Here is a 19295-nt window from a genome sequence, read left to right as displayed (position 1 = left end):
ATCGAATTTGAAGAGCAGAAGCAGGCGAACTTACACCCCTCCTTCGAGCAGTGGCGCTCTTCAGGCCCCAGCGTCATCCCCGGGAGTCCAATCCGCCGGCCCCAGCCGAGCTGTCCAGATCAAGATAAGCAGCACCCAGGTAGCGCTGCAGAGCACAATCACACGAGGGCTTTTCTGCATTGAAGAACACCTGCATTCAAGTGGAGCCCCTTCAAGGAACAAACAGGCTTTGACATGGCCTGCGAATAGGTGGAAGGGCTGTGGCGGGGAATAAGCGGAAGTAATTCGGGGTCCACTGGGCTCGAGCCACTACTAGGTACCTGGCGAGCCTGGCCACCAGCGCTGGGGCATTGAGGTTAATACTCCTTCGTAAGTACAAGGTACGGGCCGTTGAAACCGGTACACTAACATCGACAAGCGTCGAAGCTACTGGAGAGTAGGATGCTGATCACTGTGACAGCTCGGCTCAGCTTTCTCTGTTTCATGCGCGCTTTTCTCGACGTTGCCGCGAACACGCACCTGCTGCTGGGGTGTGTGGCACAACAGCGTGTCATTCTTCACCGAAAGCAAAGATGACCTCGAGCGGCTGAGATCCTCCTCGGGCCCTCACTCACTGCCTAAGCCTCAGGTATATCCTTTCAAGCGTGGAAATATCAACCTGTCCCACCAAAGGGACCCGCAGATGCGCACGTCCCTGCACCTGGAACTCTGAAGATGAATGGATCACAAGCTCGGGCGGATGATTCCCACTGATTCCCACCCCTTTGAGGGGATAAGCAGCGTCCGTCATTCTTCTGGTCCACAGAGTGTCCAATCGGAAGACCTTCGCGTCAGGCACCCCGTGCGGAAGCGAGCCGTCGACCCCTGACTACCGAACCAGGATCTGGCATTGTTTGTCACCTCGCCCTGTGAAGATTCCTTCAGGGATCTCCAAGAGGTATTCGGTATTTTTGCACGCTTAGCTCTTGTGGCTTTCATTATCTGCACTGCCGATGTGACCGTCCTCATGGGTGGTGAGTTTCACGAGACTGGGGCTCTGAAAATCTGTGCTCTCCCTCTGCATGGTCTGGAGGCTCAAGTCCCAGCCCCGGTTATGCGGCCGTTCGTGCCCTGACTCGGCGAGCCGACTGATTGAGTTGAGGAAGGAGGGCGTATCGGGCGTATCTTCGCACACATTGCCCCCTGCTGAGCCAGATCAGCAATGCTTGGTGGGCATGCATGCTCGGAGATAGCACTGATTTCTGACGGCCAAGAAAGGGGACTCTGACAAGTGTGCAGCAGAAAGTGGCACACACACTCTATGGACAAGACAAGGCCCCCAGCTCTTCGCCACTGCCGAGTTTAAAATAACACTTCCCAGGTCCTTCTTACATCGACTGTTCGGTGAGGAAGTGCTGATGTTGGATGTGGGTTGCTTTGCGCGTTCAATTCCTTCGTGCTTTTAATACGCAGAATACGCACCGCCTGTTCAGCATCTCGAGCACAGAGTCCAAGATACCTAGTCAACGGTTCCAGGATGAGCCAGTACTATGGTGGCCTCGGACCCATGACCAACGCGGTCCTCTGGGTTGAGGTTGTCGTCTTCTTCGTCTTTGTCGCCTTGAGAATCTACACCCGCAAAGTCATCTTGAACTCTGTCGGTCCGGATGACTACCTGGTTCTTCTCGCTCTGGTAGGACACCCCTTACATCATCAGGCATACTGGTTGGATCCTATTGGCTGATCCAACACCGCAGGTCCTTCAAATCATCTACACTGCCCTCGTCCATGTGGCATCAAACTACGGCCTCGGCCGGCTCTTTGCCGATGTTGGGGATATGGAGGTCTACTTCACGGCCGTCAAGTGGGAGGTGTTTAGCCAGGTCGCCGGCATCTTGGTCATTGGCGTTGGAAAGTGCGCTGTGGGCATCTTCCTTCTGCGCATCGTCCGCAGCAAGATCCAGATCGGTTTCATCTGGGCCTTCATCGCCGGGACCGTATTCATCACGCTCTTTGCCGCCATCACCGTCGTCGCCCGTTGCACGCCCGTCGAGAAGTCCTGGAACGACAACGTCCCCGGCCACTGCGCATTCAACTTCTCCCCGATCGGCATGACGGTTGGCTGTAGGTGCTCAAATGACGAGTGTGGTGCTACGAGACAGAACTGACATGGACGCAGGCTGGTTCGTCATCGCCGACTTTGCCTTCGCTATCCTTCCTTGGTTCGTCGTCTGGGGTCTCAACATGAAGCGCAAGGAGAAGATCACGGTCGCCTGCGGCCTGAGCCTCGGTGTGTTGTAGGTGTCATCCTTATCACAACATTCATTGCATCCCTAGACCCTTCCTAACCTATGTCTGCACAGCGCCGGCGTCTGCGGTATCGTTCGAACAGTCGCCCTCAACGGGCTCAACGCGCAAGAGTACATCTGTATGTTCACCCCCCTATTCGCCCATCCGCCCTCTGCCTGCCTCTCTACCCCTGATTGACCAATCCCACGAACTGACCTCTTTCCCTCGATTCTGTTCAAACAGACGACACAGTCCCCATGCTTATCTGGTCCGCCACCGAGAGCACCGTCACCATCATGTGCTCCTCGATCCCCGTCCTGCGGCCCCTGTACGTGCGCTTCCGCTACGGCAGCAAGGGCGACAGCTCCTCGGGCGGCGGCGGCGGCAACGGCTCCTACAAGCTGCCCATGTACGGCAACAACAGCGTCGCGCACAACAAGTACGGCCTCGGCTCGACGGCCGCCGCCGAGGCGGGCGTCAAGGCCGGGCCGACGCACCACGCCCACGCCGTCGCCACGTACTCGGGCGACAACGCCAGCGACGAGAGCATCCTGCGCGACGCCAAGGCCCAGGGCATCATCGGCGGGGGCATCAGGAGGACGGACGAGGTCTCTATCAGCTACGGGGCTTATGCCAAATAAGGAGGCTGGGTCGGGTCGGTTCCATGCTTGTAAGATTTGAGGAGAAGTGGACTCGTCTTGTATCACCAAATACCCAGTGCGGGAACAATGCCTTTCTTTGATCTTTTGTTGAAGGAGGATGATGAGGGGGTTTGAGTAATATAGAAGTTTCTTATGAGAAGATACCAGACTGGAACCGAAAGGACACATGCCGGAATATCTGAGAGGCAGTCAGTCACTCCTTTGTGGGACATGAAGACTGACTGGCTTGGCTTGTTACCTCGAGTAGCAACTAGCTGCTATCTGACGTGGCTACACTGAGACACCTACATCATGTCCGTTGCGGCCAGAGTCTGCCCCTGTATGGTGTCCCTCAGTCGCCGCCAATAGCATTCCGTAAACGAAGGGCAGCTGGCTCGCCAAATATCGGCGCATTTCAAGATTCTGCGCCGCAGCCTTGTGGACCACCACGCCGAATCTCATCCCGGACGTCCGTGCAGGGCAGGCGCCACTGTGCCGCTCTTAGTATCCACTGCGGTCAAGAACAGTGATATCACGAAGATCATGCTCACTACTACGAAAGGCTTAAAAAGAGGGACGGACCACAAAGTTTGACTGCAAGGGGACCGGCCTAATGATTCACAACACTGCGGTGCGGAGGTGAGCATCGAAAGAGTCCATCCTTCGTAGTGACGTTTGATTCCCTTGATTTTAGATCTAACTACCGTTAGTTCAGATGAAACTGAGATGATGGTTTGGTGACTTCGTGAGGCTCAACCTAACAGTTCCCTTCACAGGGATTAGCGGGTCAGGTCTTTCCTCTGGGTGAATCAGCCGGTTGACAGGTGCCTGCCACTCTTATCCAGATATCAATCCTTCGCCACCTTTGGCGGCAGCCGTCGGTACCAAAAAGCAGCCACCTCTGGAGCGAGCCATCACACAATGGCTTCCAAATAAACTGCGCACAAACTGCGCACAATAGGAGCTACAGACCTAATCAGAATTCCTGGGCATAAAAGCACGCTCGAGAATGATTTGAAAAGATCAGTGCTCTCCTTCCCTCCCTCTCTCCCTCCTCATTCCACGAAAGAAAAGAAGAAAAAAACCAACCTCAATTCGAAAGTCCTCCCCCCTGCAGAGGCACCTTGCTCCATCAGCCTCAATCACCTTCTGATACTCAGATCAACATCACCATCTTCCAGCTTGCAGTCATGGATGCAGACAAATTCACACAATACCTGTACGAATGGGCTTCATTTAAAGGTGATTCCTTCATGACGGAAGCCAAAATCGTCGAGTCGCTCGCTGAGATCGCCAGCTACACCAAGAGCCAAGGAGAACAGCTCTCAGCCAACAAACCCAGCAAGGAGACGTATCTGCACTTCCAATGGCGCCTGTGCAAAAATCTCTTCATTGATCAATATGCCGAGTCGGCCAATGCTGGCGACTTCGTCATCGCCTGCCTCGCCGCGCTGTGCCTCGATGAGCTCCAGAATCTCGAACCCAGGGGATAGAATCGCCCGGGATCGAAGATCCTGCCTACCATCTCGGTGGGCCGAATACACAGGATCCGATACTCGGAGACGATCGCGGAAGCTCTGGAATACATCTGCAGTGATCTTGCATCTGATTTCGCCAACGAGATCTATAGCAAAGAAAACAAACTGCCGGCGCGGGCGAAGACGCTGAGCTTCAACTCACAAGCCCTGACAATACGACCAAAGGGATCCGCAAGCACCGCGAGCGCGCACTCTCAGGCAGCAGCTATGCCTCTTGCCAACACCGTATCGACCAAGCCTGTACAGACGGCTCTCAATCCGCCCTTGGAAGTGCAATTGCACCCAGATATCATCCGCTGGGTTTCAGCCCATCGCTCAGCCCCTACCACCGTGGCAAACCCGCCTTTTGAGGCCCGGATCTTTCGTCGTGCAAGGCGGAGGCATAGGAGGACCAAACGGAATGGAACGGGGGTTTGACTTGACGCATATTTGCTGTACTTGTCGTTCAGGATGGGGTTTGGGTTCTTATCAAGAAGGATGTTTGGAGGAGAGGCCGGCTTTCATATACCAGCTAGGAAGGATCTAGGTTTCTCGGTGGCCTTTCGGTCTTTGATCGCGTCGGGTGTCGCAAGGGCAAAGACATGGTGTTATTCACGGACAAATGAGTTCGGGGGTTAGATATCATGCCTTTCACAGTACAATGACAGCTTGGGTCCTGGTATAATATGTCCTTCGCACTGCTGTCTTTTGTGACTTGAAGGAGGAGGACAAACTTCCTCAAGTGGTGTTCTTGCCAACATTTCAATATCTTGCAGATCCCTCTCGTGGCCGGGCTCAAACCGGAAATGAGCAGAGGAGGTTCGCCCATATGGGCCCGGCAGCAAGCATCCGGCTCCACACAAGACTTTACCAAGAATGCACTGGGTAGAAGCTGTCAAATGGGGCCTTCTTGGACTCGATTTCAATGACAGCGCAAGAGCCTTCATGCAGTTCGAATGACGACTGGCACTTCTCCCCGCAACCCCATACCCCGGTTTTACCGGCTTTTCGGGGTTGGTTCAGCCACTCCCGGCACGACGTGGATATAAAGGGAGGGGCAGATATGCAGTTTGCCTGTGGTTTGGGAGCAGTAAGCAACAGCCGCCGCAGAGACCACCCGAATTGTTCACTCCAACTGTACTTGACCATGGCCGTTCCCAGGACGTCCCAGGAGAAGGCAGATGTCGAGACACTCGCGGCTGAAGCGGTTGATGTTATGGATAAGGCCAAGGACCTGCCAACCTTTGGAGCACTCGGGCAGGAGGAACTCGAATTCCTGGCCAACTTCTCGGAGCAAGCCCGCAAGAAGGTCGTCCGCAAGGTTGACGTGTGTTGATGCGTTTCCTTTCGCTGGAAGGATACTTGTAACTGACATTCACAGTGGCGTTTGATCCCCATGCTGCTCTTCTTGTTCCTTATCTCGTACTTGGACAAGACAAACATCGGTGCGTTGAGTGCAATGGTGAGAATATCGCTAGTACTGACCATGAGGCTTTAGGCAATGCAAAGATTGAAGGGTTGCTACCCAGCCTCCACATGACGGGTAATCAGTACAACATTGCCTTGTCGATCTTCTTCATACCTTACATCCTAGCCGGTCAGTACTCCTCGAACATTCGGGCCTTATGTGGCCGTTACAATGCTGACTGGACATGCCCAGAAATTCCTAGCAACCTGATCTTGAACAAGTTCAAAAAGCCCTCCCAATACATCGCCCTGATTGTTTTTCTGTGGGGAGTGATCATGGTCTGCACGGGCTTCGTGACAAACTTCTCTACCCTGTGCGCCGTACGATTCCTCCTTGGGCTCTTCGAGTAAGCTTCGACGGCGACCAACTAAGACCGTGTCATAAACTAACCTGCTCTCTAGAGCCGGCTTCTTCCCCGGAGCGATCCTTCTGGTCTCCAAGTGGTACGTCCCAGACGAGGTGCAGACTCGAATTGCTCTGATCTACACCTCCGCAGCCACTGGCGGCGCGTTCTCCGGGCTTCTGGCGTTCGGCATCGCCAAGATGAACGGCATTGCCGGTTACGAGGGCTGGAGATGGGTGCGTGTCAAGACTCGCCTCGAACATTGTGCGTAGCTAAAGCGGAATATTCCAGATCTTCATCGTGGAGGGCCTCGCCACCGTGTTCATGGCCTTCGTCTGCCTCCTCGTCCTCGTCGACTCGCCCGCCCTGTCCAGCGCGTGGCTCACGCCGGACGAGGTCCGCTACCTCGAGCTGCGGCAGGTCGCACGCCGCGCCGCGCGGCCCGAGGACTACCGCGAGAAGAGCCTCGACCGGTCGGTGCTCTGGGCCGTCCTGCGCGACTGGAAGGTCTACCTGCTCGTGCTGGCGCAGTGGTCCAACATGGTGCCCAACTACGCCATGAAGTTCACCATGCCCAGCATCGTCAGGTCGATGGGCTTCGCCTCGGCCACGGCGCAGCTGCTGACCATCCCGCCCTACGCCTGCGGCGCCGTCTCGGGCTACGTGCTGTCCCTGTTCGCGGACCGGTACGTCTGGCGGATGCCCTTCATCCTGGGGCCGCAGGCGTGCGTCGTCGTCGCCTTCGCCGTGCTCTTCGTCAAGGCGGGCGACATCCAGCACAACATCGGCGTGTGCTACTTTGGCGTCTGCCTCGCCTGCCTGGGCATGTACCCCATCTTTCCCGGCGTCAACGCGTGGAACGTGGCCAACCAGGCCGGGCCGACGAAGCGCGCCGTCAGCATCGCCTACCTCGTGGCCATGGGCAACGTCGGCGGCGTGATCGGCTCGTACATCTACAAGGAGGACGAGGCGCCCGAGTACCCGACCGGGTTCGGCAACTCTCTTGCCTTTGCGGCGGCGGGGCTGATCGCCGCCCTGCTGCTCGAGTACCTGCTTCTCAGGAGCAACAGGAGGAACGAGAAGCTGACGGAGGTGGAGGTGCGGGCCAGGTACACGGATGAGGAGCTTGAGCGGATGGGTGACCGGAGTCCTCTCTACAAGTACGCTCTGTAAGACTGCAGGAGATGGCTCGCAGCTGCAGGGAATTGTCCATACTCCAGTGCGAAGCTGGGCTACCCGGATGATCAGTCCCGACAGGGTGAACTGTCTGTTCTATAAAAGTCTTGGAGTACTACGGGCCCTTGGGAGCCCAGCGTGTTGTGCTATTGGTTAATCAATGCAATTCAACGTCAGCGTCTATCCAACTTCACCTATCACAAGAGGAATAAGCTCAGCCCGTGGCGCGGTAGTCCTACAGGAGCGAATGTGTGAAGTTGGTGACCGGTTGCTTGCAACCGGTCCCGCATTGAGTTGGAGTCAACTCCGCCGGAGACAGGGATCCGGTCCATCCTTGTCACAATCGCAGATTGCAGAGGGTAGATTCACGCTGCGAACGAGACCTGACTTGGCGAGGGATGCTCAGATTGAGCGACGAGCTGCTAGCAGAAGCACTTATTAATCCATCAAGCCCATCGGGCTGAGGCAGTGTGATAGCCCTTATGCGTTCTTGAGTAAGGAGATGGGTTGCTACTGTTGTGGTATCTCCTGATGGGACCAAGAAACTGCCATCAGCTTCTGCATTCAATATGGAAATGGAGGTAATTATGAGATGGCTTTGGAATATGGACTATTATTCTCATTATTCACTCTCTTACAGATGGATATGCGTCTTGGTAACCCGCTTCCCGTCCCTATACGCGTCCATCACCTCGTTGACATTCTCCGCCCGGAGCCCCTCCTTCACGACGTAACCCAACGGCTTGATCTGTCCGCTCTCCAGGTACTCCGGCACCCTGGCCCAGAAGCCCTTGGCCAGCTCGGGGTACTGGTGCGAACTGCCAAACACACCGCGCACATCATATCCTGCCTTCTTCCCCACAACCTTGGACGCATCCACGTCGCCGCGCGGCAACAGGCGCGCCAGAGCGCCCTTCTTGTGGCTCGAGAGGGCGTTGAGCCCGAGCGGTAGGCCCTCGACTGGGTTGATGGTGTCAAATGCATACAACAGGTCGTCTCCTACCACGTCGCGGATGCGGGACAGGATGGTGTCGTACCCGGCATGCCGGTCGATGACGTGCGTGGCGCCGTAGGACTTCAGCTCCTTCTCGTCGCCGCCGACCACGACGATGCGCCCGATTCCCGCGAGCTTGGCCAGCTGCACGCCGAAGCGGCCGCAGTTGGTGCCGCCGCCGACGACGAGGAGCGAAGTGCCGGCGTAGTCAAAGTCCCTGGCGGCCGGCGACCACGGCGCCGGGATCTGCAGCGTCTCGAAGAGGGCGACTAGGGGCGCGATGATGTTGGTCGGCAGGGTGGCGGCCTCGTCGTCGGTGACCGAGTCCGGGATCTTGGCCAGCGCGAACGTATCCGCCACGGCGTACTCCTGCAGGCCGTTCTGGCGCGACCCGGGCGTGAAGCCCGGCTGGTAGACTACGCGGTCGCCGACGGCAAGGCCGGTGACGCCGGGGCCGAGCTTGGTAACCGTCCCGACGACGTCGTTGGTCACGACGGCGGGGAGGTCGTCCTGGATGAAGAGGAGCCAGTCGCGGGCCTTTTCGTCGTGCGGGTTGATCCCGGCGACCGAGACCTTGACCTGCACCTCGTCCGCGCCCGGCTCGGGGACGGGCCAGTCGTCGACCTGGACCAGCTTGCCGGGGGCGGTGACGACAAGGGCTTTCTGCGTGGCGGCCATGGATACGAAAATCGATAGAAATTGATGGTTTTACGTCCTGTGTGTGGTGAGGTATATGCTGTGCGTGCGTGTTGCAGCCAAGCACACAAGGATCGCAGCTTCACCTTGTGCTGGGTTTATATATACCGGCCTTATTAATGATGGCGCCATCGAGGGAAAGGTGGGATGCCGTACCACAAGGTTTGTGTTGTCGTAAGCTACGGGACGGTGATTGGAAAGCTCGGCTCTTCGCGTTTTGCGGCTCGCCATGGCGCTCTGGTCTGACATAGCGAGTGCTGACCAAAGGAAGCTTACCAAGCAGGGCCTGATCGGATTATTTATTGCTTAACCCAATTGATCTCGGTGTTAAGATTGAAGCACCCAAGGCATGAAGGGACCTGCACAATAAAATCTCCTTCTCTGCAAGATGCTCAAGACGGATCTGTTTGCGCTGAGAGAGTGCGCAGCCGCATTGTGCTGACATGGCACGCGCATTATCTGGCTTTGGTATGGGGGGCTGTTCCATGTGGGCATCACATGTTTATGACATGATCAACGGCAAGTCGACAGATGGAAGGGATTGCAATCACGACAATACGACGTGCCAAAAACAATTCACATTGAATTGACGTATGAAGTGGTGCTATTCTCTGTGTGTATCATTCCAGAAAGTGTCCCCCAGCCCATCTGCGAATATTGAATGTTGCTTGTCTTCGTGTCGCGGTATTATTATATCAGAGACTGTATTCTGCCGCGACACTTTGAGATTGCAGAGGTGTCCACCCAGACAGTGCGTTATTCGTTCAGTGCGAAATCTCCAGGAAGGAAGTCAGAAGGTGGGAGAAGCTCTTGCGAGCTATGTGTCTGTGGTGATATTATGGAGGTACGTACAGCCAAAGTCGAGGGGTAAGGTACCTAGGTAGGTAGTTTGGTTCCGATGTCCCAACCGGATCAGTGACATCTCTGGTTGAAATGTTCTTGGCAACTTGCGCCAGTTATGTGCATCTACGATAGCGATATCGCCTGCGAGTTTCTCTGATCGGGCGCTTGTTTGAGAAGTTTGATTTCAAAGTCCTCAAACATTGGGGTGCAGGGGACTCGATCTCCGTGCCCTCCTAATATGAAACACTTATTCAGTTAGTTAACCCTAGTTAGGCTCTACGTGATTTCTACTTGCCCTTTTAGAAGACGCACCGACGCTACACAGCCTGGCACCGGCGCTGACACGCTGTGCCCCACGACTGCGAATAACTTCACTTGAATTGTATCATATTTTCACCAAGACTCCTAGAATATATCCCCTTCATTGAACAACCTATCAAGGTATAAAGTTGGTGTTGGAAGGTTTTGGTTTTGCAGCCTTCACATAGAAACTCATAACCCCGCTGCTTTTAGCAGCATCCTCACTTCTTGAACCAAGTCAGATCTAGAGATGAGTGTACCCCGGTCCTTCGTGGCCCCTTCTTCCTTCTCAGCTTGAATTGCTTTGACTCTCACTTGGCCAGCTGCCAGCTCGTCTTGCCCGAGCATTACAGCCACTGGCACGCCTCCGGCGGCATTGAATTGAGCTTGAGGCTTTGGCTTCTTCTTGGGAAGATACTCGGCTCTAATGCCAGCCTTCCATAGTTCGCCAGCGATTGCCATGCGCTCGGGTAGAAGGCCATCGAAATCCTTGCCGCCAAAGGCCATAACAAAGACTTCGGCATCCCGGGCCATTTTTTGGGACTTCTTCTTCGTTTCCCTCGCATCCAGAATCGTGAAGATGCGGTCGATTCCCAAAGAGACACCAACACAAGGTACGGGTTGTTTACCGTACATACCAACAAGGCCGTCATACCGTCCACCCGCGGCGATGCTTCCAACCTGGATGGTTGATCCGTTGGTTTGAGGGATAACCTCGTAGATTAAGCCCGAATAGTAGTCCAAACCCCGAGCAAGCGACAGGTCGAAACTGACCTTGTCTATGATATTCATAGCTTCTAGATAAGACATGAGGAGAGTCATATCGTCGAGCCCTGACTTGACTAGTGGATTGTCACAGAACTCTGTGACAGTCTTGAGGCTTGCCAGCATTTCAGACATGCTGCCGCTGCGTTGTACATATTCCCCAATACGATCCGCAACATCCTTGGGCAGATCTTTCTCATCAACCATCTCTTTCTTGACTTCATCCCAAGGCGACTTGTCCAACTTGTCCACAGCCGAGCTGATAGTTCTTGTTTTGTCGGCCGGTACCCCTGCAATGTCAAAGATACCATCCAAGATCTGTCTGTGGTTGATCTTGATGGTAATGTCAAGCTCTAGGGCGTGGAAGATGTCTACCACGACGCGCAGAACCTCCGCATCAGGGACCATTGGATCGTACGAGCCGGCAATGTCAAAGTCGCACTGGTAGAATTCACGCAATCTTCCTCGAGAGATTGCGGGCTGGTCCCGCCTGTAGACCTTGGCGATTTGATATCGCTTGACCTGTTTGACGTCGGAGTGCATGGCGAGCCACCGAGCAAATGGCACTGTCAGGTCATACCGTAGCGAGCAGAGCTCGCCGCCCTGGTCTTCGAGGTTGTAGATTAGGCGTGCCTCCTCGCCATATTTGCCGGCAAGAATGTCCCTAAGCTCAAAAACCGGAGTGTCGAGAGGAATAGCACCGTGAAGCTCAAAAATTTCGCTTGCGGTGCGGAAGATGCACTCGCGGAGATGTAATTCTCGGCCACTCCAATCTCGAGTTCCCTTAGGCGTTTTTAGCTGGAACGCTGGACGAAGGGGCACAGCACCTTGGGATGCCATCATGCGAAAATAGAACAAGAAGAGATGTTATGGTGGCAAGGTATGAAGTGCTCACGAGATCTCCTAGAGTCAGATAATTGAGCAGTCTGACTCACCGCGGGGTTATTTTGCTCAATCCTAAGGCTGCCTGAAAGTGCGAGTCCTCACACCGGAGACCCACTCACTGCACCTCCCATCACACCCCCATGCACCGGTGCAGCTCCAGCTGCACCAGTCCACTCACGAGATAGGAAGTCCTCGATGACAAGGTTCGTATTTTAGACATAGCTGTTATCTGCGCACTTCCCCATCTCCTATTTGCTCTCGGAATCGTGTAAAGTTTCACCTGTATATCGAGTCTCTGCGAAATAGACTCGTTCAGGTACATGTCGTATGCATACTCAGAATTACATCATGACCGGGGTCCAACACATCAGAAATGTGACTTCTGTAAGAGGATTTCTTCATACAAAGCTTCCCAACCCATAGCTTCTATTTTTTTTATTTTACTACCCAGTGACGCCCCAAAACACACGCTACAACCTAGCCGGCATGCGGCTCGCTCCGTCCAGCCGGATAACCTCGCCGTTCAACATGGTGTTCTCGATCAGGTGGATGACCAAGGCAGCAAACTCCTCGGGCTTGCCGGGCCGCTTGGGGAACTCGAGGCTGTTGAGGAGGCTCTTGCGCACCTTGTCCGACATGGCCTTGGTCATGTTGGTCTCGAACAGGCTGGGGGCGATGGTCAGGACGCGGATGCCGTGGCGGCTCAGGTCCCGGGCCATGGGCAGCGTCATGGCGGCCACGGCGCCCTTGCTGGCGGCGTAGGCGACCTGGCCCATCTGGCCGTCGAAGGCGGCCGAGCTGGCGACCATGACGACGACGCCGCGCTCGCCGTCGGGGCCCTCGCCGCCGTCGGGGGAGGCGGCGGCGATGTGCGGCAGGGCCTGGCGCACGAGGTCGAGCGTGCCGCGCAGGTTGACGCCGAGCACGAGGTCGAGCGCGTCGAGGCGCGCGGGGCGGTGCTTGCCGTCCATGATGAGGGCCGGCAGACCTATGCCCGCCGCGGGCACGACGCCGCCCAGCGGCGCGCCGCCCGCGGACCGGGACCACTCTGCCGCTGCGGTCACGGCGGCGGCGACGCTGGCCGTGTCGGTCACGTCGACCTGGTAGAAGCGGGCGCGGGACGGCCCGCCTAGCTCGGCGGCCAGGGCGGCGCCGGTGTCCTCGTTCATGTCGAGGATGGCGATGTTGGCGCCGCGGGCGGCGAGGGCGAGGGCCGTGGCGCGGCCTAGGCCGGAGGCTCTGTTGGGGGGTTCTGTTAGTTCTGCTGCCTGGTATTTCTATTGCGGTTGGGAAGAGGGGTTTGAGTTGTGATGCTTTTGATTTGGATGTTGTTGTTTGGAGCGCAGGTTGTGCACATTGTGATGAATGTGTTTGAGCATGTGATAATTCGATGGAATGAAGCTTACCCGCCTGAGATGATAAAGGTCCGGCCTTCGATCTTCATTTTGTCCTTTGGAAATAGAGAGGAATGATGAGATGGATGCAAGAGAGTTATATACACCAAAGGATGTTTCGTTTCAAGATGTTTCCAAAGGTCGATCAGATGCGCGAGCGTAGCAAAAAGCGGATGGGAGAAGAGTGAAAGCAGCGCATGAAATGACTTGACGTTCAAAGGCAATGCGACGTTGTCCTGGCTGGACCCAATCTGGCAGACCTCGGCTTCCCCAGACCCACCCGCTATCGTTGCCGATCTGGCTCACTAAATGCGCCACAGCGGGTGCCAATCACACCGATGGACAGGGGACGCGCACAGGCCTGCAAGTTGAGCCACACCTGGAAAGGGACCCCTGTGATCACGCCCCAATCGACCTGCGCCAAGGCCCGAAACACTGGCCGTGACAACGCCTGACCAGCACAGTCCAGCTAGCCAGTCCAGTCTGTTCGCCCACACAACCTTAACTTAACCCTTTGTCTCTCCGCCTGCCCTGTTTCTGGCGTGACGACAGCACACATCTGAACGCAAACCGACCCAAGAGAACAAGGTGATTGTTTGCAACTGCTATATTGCGCATGCGATCCGACCCGACACCTCTACGCGCTCTCGCTGCAGGAGCTGATAAGCCCCTGGCACCGTTGTTTTCCGCCACAATCTCCGACGCCTGCTTCCACCACCACCACCATCACCACCCACGATGACACGGCCGCGCCGCTCTTCTGCGGCGAGCGAGGAGAGCACGGCGACAGCTCACGACCAGGTAAACACGGACTCTTATCGAGACAACTACCGCGGGGCTGACGTGTGTGTCTAGGAGCTGGGGAGCATGTACGACTATCTAGCCAAGATCATACTTCTGGGGCCCAGCGGGACTGGCAAGTGAGTAGGACCACCACCGGAGCGGCCGGATTATGTCGAGGGCGACTTCCGCTGACCTTGTTCATCTCTGCCACAGATCATGTCTGCTGCACCGCTTCGTTAAAAACGAGTGGCGCGTGCTGTCGTCGCAGACCATCGGCGTCGAGTTTGCGAGCAAGATTATCAAAGTCGGGACGGGAGCCAGGAGGAAGAGGATAAAGCTGCAGGTACGGGCGGAAAACGAACCCAATACAGACGACTGTCTATTCCTCATGTAGAGAGACGCACGACTGACACTGGCCACAGCTCTGGGACACGGCGGGCACGGAGCGCTTCCGGTCCGTCTCGCGATCTTACTACCGCGGCGCCGCCGGCGCCATCCTCGTATACGACATCACCTCCCACAAGTCCTTTGCAAGCCTCCAGCCCTTCCTCAATGACGCGCGGGCCCTCGCCTCGCCCAACCTGACCATGCTCCTGGTCGGCAACAAGCTCGACCTCGCCTCCGACCTCGTCGACACGAGCCTCCCGCCCCCGACCCCTAGCTCCATGTCCTCGGCCAGCGTGCCCTACGCGAGCTCGCCCATCGCAGGGAGAGACGGCGGCGGATCGTCTTCGTCGGGAGGTGGTGCCGGCCTGGGCACGCAAATGCGCGCAACGGTGGCCCCCGACGGCCGGGACGTGTCGACGACGGAGGCTAGCCGCTGGGCCAGCGGCGTCAGCGTGCCCGTGACGATGGAGGTCAGCGCGCTGTCGGGCGAAGGGGTCGACGAGGTCTTTGCGCGCCTGGCGCGCATGATCCTGACCAAGATCGAGCTCGGCGAGATCGACCCGGACGACCCCATGAGCGGCATCCAGTACGGCGACGCCGGCGGGCCCTGGAACGCGGGCGCCAGCGATGGCGGCAGCGTCAAGAGCGGCGTCACGGCGGACGAGGTTGGCGGGGTGCGGAGGCGGCGCGGCAAGGGCCGCGGGGTCCGGGGCATGGCGCTGCGGGAGTGGGAGGAGGTGTTTACACTGTCTAATCGGCGGAGGGGAGGGCCTTGCGGGTGCTGATGCAGCTGCAGGGGCTGAGAGAGGGAGAGAGAGAGTGTGTGGTGATGGATTCGATATATACCCCTGCTTTTTGTTTTGCACCCTTGTTTTTCCGTCAGGGCTACTTCTTTCTTGTCTTCTCGCCTACCTTTTTTCTTCACGTCTACAGGGAGCGAATCGATGCATGGCACTGGGGCAGTACCACATTCAAGAAAGAGCAGGGGAGGTAATACGCCTGTATAGAGGGCAAAATAACGGCGTACAGCTAGCATGCATATTCAGAATTACTGTTTTGATCGTAGCGATTTTCACATATAATATGTCGATACGCATTCGAACGAGTCTTATCAGGCAAGAAGTGCATTGTTCATATATCGTCCTTCCAGTTTCCCTGCCTGAGCAAACCTCTCTTCAACATTACCACCTTGGTCCCTCACTTGAGGAACCTATTGTCTGCAAAAAACACGACAGGATGATTGTGATTAACGTAGGAAATATGGAACAAGCCTCTCAAATGCCTCGGGAGTTGAGTCCTTCTCATAGGGTAAGGTTGTAATACTTTCCCTCAGTCTCTCAGCCGCTTGTCGCTTTTCGTCTGCCTCAAGTATACGACCGCTATCTCTTAACACCTCTGACAACAGGTAAGTGGAGCGAGCAAGTCTCGGTGTTGGATCAAAACACTTTTCAAAGATGGACAGCGCCTTCCGCACGTATGCTCTGTTCATTATCATCAGCTTCACGTTCTCGAAATCCGAGCCAAAGGTAGACCGACTCGGCATTGCAGAAATCATCATCGCGACGGAAGAAAGTGGCCATCTTATGCCAGCAGAGCCCTGTCTTGAAGTTGCGAGGTAGTATCTTGCAGTATATATCGAATGATTTCTGGTGACACTGCCGTGCTTCGGCGATTCGGCCTTGGTCGAGTCGGAGGTTTCCGAGGTAGTACATGCATCTGAGCAACAATCCGTCAGTATTTGCTCCATGAGACATGCAGCCTTCGACTTCACCTACATCGCGTATCTGTCAGAGTTATCTCCGTAGCTCCGTCGCCACAACTCCTCGCCCTTCTCCATGCAATCCGACCCCTTGTCAAGCTCACCCATGCGCCGATATATCAAACCCAGATTGCCGTATGTGAACGCCAAAGGCCCCTCGTCAGGATCGCTGCATCTCTGTCTGACATCAAGGGCTTTAAGGTTGTACTCGAGCGACTTCTCTAGTTGGTTGTATTCCATATAAAAGAGGCCGATGGAGTAGTATGTGATGCCCAGGGCCGGATCGTTTGCTGGAAGGAGAGCCTCGCGAATCTGGAGAGCCTTCATCAACAGTGGCAGTGCCTCTGTGATCCGGTTATTCTCAATAAGAATGCCAGCAAGAGGCCAGACTATCGAAGCAATGACTAAGCTCTCTTCATCGTCTGGACATGCTGCCAGGCCAAGTTTCACTAGTGCATCAATCTCGGCAAAAAGACCACGCTCGAACAGGAACCTCCGCGGCCAGAGCCAGACGTTAGCGAAGGGCGACAAATTTCATGCAGAGCCATATCTTGATCTCACCATGTGACAGAGTTTAACAAGCTGGCAAGCTGGATAGACTTCTGCCCTAAGAAGTCCTTCTCGAAGCGGCGACATAGAAAGACTGCATGGGGTAAATATCTTTCGCACTTACGCCACTCCTTCCACATCTGACCTTCTGCGTTGGTCGGGAAATTCTTGCTGAGAACCGAGAGAACAGCGTCAAAAGCCTTTTGGCGGTCCTCTTTGGACATGAAAAGATACACTACATCCTGTACCAGGCGGTGAATACTTATATCGTTGTCAACTTTGGTAAGCAAGGACATCCTGATGAGTGTCTCGAGACTGTCTAGATAGCTGCACAGTCTTGATGAGTATCATTGACAAAGGTTGACATTTAGGGTATTGACATTACATACTCCATCTGGCACATGACCGAGTTGAAGCCTTGCGTCTCATCCGAATCGAAGCTCGACTGGATCACTTCGCACGGTATCCGATCTGGGTCAAAGAAACACATGGCATGCATGACAGCCTTCGGGTTCTGTTGCAATTGCTCGGTTGCGAACGCCGTCGCAACGCTGTGGGGATACTCCTCGTAACCTTCTTTCTGCAGAAGACGGGGCTTACTCGTATCGTAGAGCTTGACGAACTGATCTAGGTCCATTCCAAGTCGGGTGATGAAGCTGCTCATCTGATTGATAGCCAGGGGAACGCCTTCCCACTCACCCAGCAACTTTTCGATCCTCGGATTCTGTTGCGGAATTGGAGACCTGCCAATCTCATCATAGAAGAGGTTCTTCGATTCCTTCATGTTCAGGGGCAAGACGGAGATCCTGTCGGAAGCACGGAAATTCGCAGTGAAGGGATCGCGGGTCGTGACGATAATGTGGCCCTTGCCTCCTTCGGGCCAAAACTGTCGAAGTATGTTTCTGTCGTCGACATTATCGTACACCAGAAGCCAAGTATCATCTGTATGTCCGGCCTCAGCAATTCATTCAGAAGTCAAAATCCCACCTGCCACGAGGCTACACACTCATCACTTCAAGCCACTCCACCAAGATTCGACAGTTCAACGCACTGTCTCCTCTTAGTTCGGCTCCAGGCAATCCAAGGTTGACAGCATGTTTGGAAAGTCCCTCCTGAATTTTCATGGGCGTGTCCGCTTCAGTCCATAGAATCACCTTGTATTGAGCGATCTGAGAATTGCAGTATCGCATTGCCAGCTGCGTCTTCCCGATGCCTGGCAAGCCGTACAATGATACCAGGGCAGGCCGCGCAGGAGAAGTAGCAAAGATCTGATCGATCCTGGTAAAATATGTCCCCCTCCCTTGGAAATGTCTGCTGAAGCGAGCAGGAAACGAATGGTAAGTGTTGAGGCTGGTTCCTGTTGTCTGTTGCTCCAGATGTGGCAGAGCAGATCGAGTATCCGAGCTGTTGGACAAGATGCAGCCCCTGAGTTTGTCGCATAAAGCTCCGAGTCGCCGAACTGCCTCTCGGTTCTCGTCACTCAGTTTGGTAAACCCTTCGGTGGGCTTGTCTTTCCGATGCTCTGCGTTGTGACTGTCATCAGAGGCCGCCGGCAAACGCACCCTCAGCAGAAAGAAGTTTCAGATAGCAGACCTGATTGGTTCTTGACCATGAACAACGCAAGCTTCAGCAGGCTGTGAGCGAGCTGGACAAAAAGCTGGAGCAAGAATTCTGCGAAAGGCCTGTCGTCGTTGCTCGGCCGGTTGAATGGTGGCAGAGGTAAAGACGTGTTGATTGTAAGTTCTTCGAGTAGAGGGAGAAAGGGATTCCGACTTGAGTCACCGATCCGCAGAATTTCCTAGTAATTGGTCAATCCACGGTCGCTTGATTGGATTCTTACAGCACTTACGCGAATGCAAAGGGCCAGGCTGCCAAGGACAAGGGCCGGCCACCTTCCGAACTTGTTGACCTCGTCAGGAACGATTCGTGATGTATGGACGACACTGATGAATTCTTTGCATGTCTTTCCTATGCCGTCAATACGCACATGCAAAGATTGGCTCACCCATGGCGATCTCCAGTCTGCAGACTTCTCAATCCATTGCATCACTTTCTCGTAATCAGTGAGCTTGAGGATATCTTGTCCCTCCCATCCTGGGAAAGAGGCCAAGAAGTCTTTCTCGACGCCAAGGATGGCGTTTTCAACCTGATCAGATACCATCTTGCGATAGTTGCGTGACTATTCTCATCGCGAGAAGAGCGAGCTAGGTGAGGTTGAAGGCATGGTTTGCTTGAAATGATACAGGAATTCCGTCTGCAAATGCTAGGGCACGTCTAATATTGTCTTTTAGTCTTGGCTCTGCTTCTCGAGACCGGCATGGTGGGACATTATGAAGGGGGACAACGTCAGACATTGCAAGCCAGTTAGTGACAACTCTTGATGTCGGCCAGCATGAACCCGCACCCCGGGGGTGTCTAGTAATTTGGCTTTGAGGGGTTTTCCTCAGCCTGACAAATGTATTAGTAAATGCAATGACATCTGAACGAGGCCCGTCCCCCTATCACGTCGGTAGATGGGTGGCTGGCA

The 19295-nt window shown here is 55.2% G+C and overlaps 8 protein-coding genes across 8 annotated transcripts; 4 read left to right on the top strand and 4 right to left on the bottom strand.

The window, feature by feature from the left end:
- Positions 1-1516: 1516 nt before the first annotated feature.
- E0L32_009245 (uncharacterized protein) lies at positions 1517-2909 on the top strand (the record flags this gene model as incomplete). Its single annotated transcript, XM_031144189.1, has 5 exons — positions 1517-1672; positions 1737-2103; positions 2159-2276; positions 2343-2407; positions 2512-2909. The coding sequence occupies 5 exons, from the start codon at positions 1517-1519 to the stop codon at positions 2907-2909; spliced, it is 1104 nt and encodes a 367-aa protein (XP_030991213.1).
- Positions 2910-4099: 1190 nt separating this feature from the next.
- E0L32_009244 (uncharacterized protein) lies at positions 4100-4402 on the top strand (the record flags this gene model as incomplete). The annotated part of the gene is made up of 1 exon (XM_031144187.1): positions 4100-4402. One exon carries the CDS (start codon positions 4100-4102, stop codon positions 4400-4402), a length of 303 nt encoding a protein of 100 aa, XP_030991212.1.
- A 1171-nt stretch (positions 4403-5573) lies between these two features.
- On the top strand, positions 5574-7410 carry E0L32_009243 (uncharacterized protein; the record flags this gene model as incomplete). Its single annotated transcript, XM_031144186.1, has 6 exons — positions 5574-5753; positions 5808-5871; positions 5925-6023; positions 6087-6240; positions 6296-6473; positions 6529-7410. 6 exons carry the CDS (start codon positions 5574-5576, stop codon positions 7408-7410), a joined length of 1557 nt encoding a protein of 518 aa, XP_030991211.1.
- A 637-nt stretch (positions 7411-8047) lies between these two features.
- On the bottom strand, positions 8048-9085 carry E0L32_009242 (uncharacterized protein; the record flags this gene model as incomplete). The annotated part of the gene is made up of 1 exon (XM_031144185.1): positions 8048-9085. The coding sequence occupies one exon, from the start codon at positions 9083-9085 to the stop codon at positions 8048-8050; it is 1038 nt and encodes a 345-aa protein (XP_030991210.1).
- A 1353-nt stretch (positions 9086-10438) lies between these two features.
- Positions 10439-11851, bottom strand: E0L32_009241 (uncharacterized protein; the record flags this gene model as incomplete). The annotated part of the gene is made up of 1 exon (XM_031144184.1): positions 10439-11851. The coding sequence occupies one exon, from the start codon at positions 11849-11851 to the stop codon at positions 10439-10441; it is 1413 nt and encodes a 470-aa protein (XP_030991209.1).
- A 515-nt stretch (positions 11852-12366) lies between these two features.
- E0L32_009240 (uncharacterized protein) lies at positions 12367-13340 on the bottom strand (the record flags this gene model as incomplete). Its single annotated transcript, XM_031144183.1, has 2 exons — positions 12367-13135; positions 13303-13340. 2 exons carry the CDS (start codon positions 13338-13340, stop codon positions 12367-12369), a joined length of 807 nt encoding a protein of 268 aa, XP_030991208.1.
- A 688-nt stretch (positions 13341-14028) lies between these two features.
- Positions 14029-15245, top strand: E0L32_009239 (uncharacterized protein; the record flags this gene model as incomplete). The annotated part of the gene is made up of 4 exons (XM_031144182.1): positions 14029-14091; positions 14146-14210; positions 14287-14416; positions 14496-15245. 4 exons carry the CDS (start codon positions 14029-14031, stop codon positions 15243-15245), a joined length of 1008 nt encoding a protein of 335 aa, XP_030991207.1.
- A 461-nt stretch (positions 15246-15706) lies between these two features.
- On the bottom strand, positions 15707-18929 carry E0L32_009238 (uncharacterized protein; the record flags this gene model as incomplete). The annotated part of the gene is made up of 8 exons (XM_031144181.1): positions 15707-15941; positions 15997-16176; positions 16236-16608; positions 16893-17095; positions 17158-17710; positions 17820-18290; positions 18362-18566; positions 18618-18929. The coding sequence occupies 8 exons, from the start codon at positions 18927-18929 to the stop codon at positions 15707-15709; spliced, it is 2532 nt and encodes an 843-aa protein (XP_030991206.1).
- Positions 18930-19295: the final 366 nt, after the last annotated feature.

Source organism: Thyridium curvatum (assembly GCF_004353045.1).
Source record: "Thyridium curvatum strain D216 chromosome Unknown NODE_66_length_249765_cov_79.631338, whole genome shotgun sequence".
NCBI lineage: Eukaryota > Fungi > Ascomycota > Sordariomycetes > Thyridiales > Thyridiaceae > Thyridium > Thyridium curvatum.
Note: the sequence above shows the minus strand (reverse complement) of the source record. Positions and strands in the feature narration are given on the sequence as shown.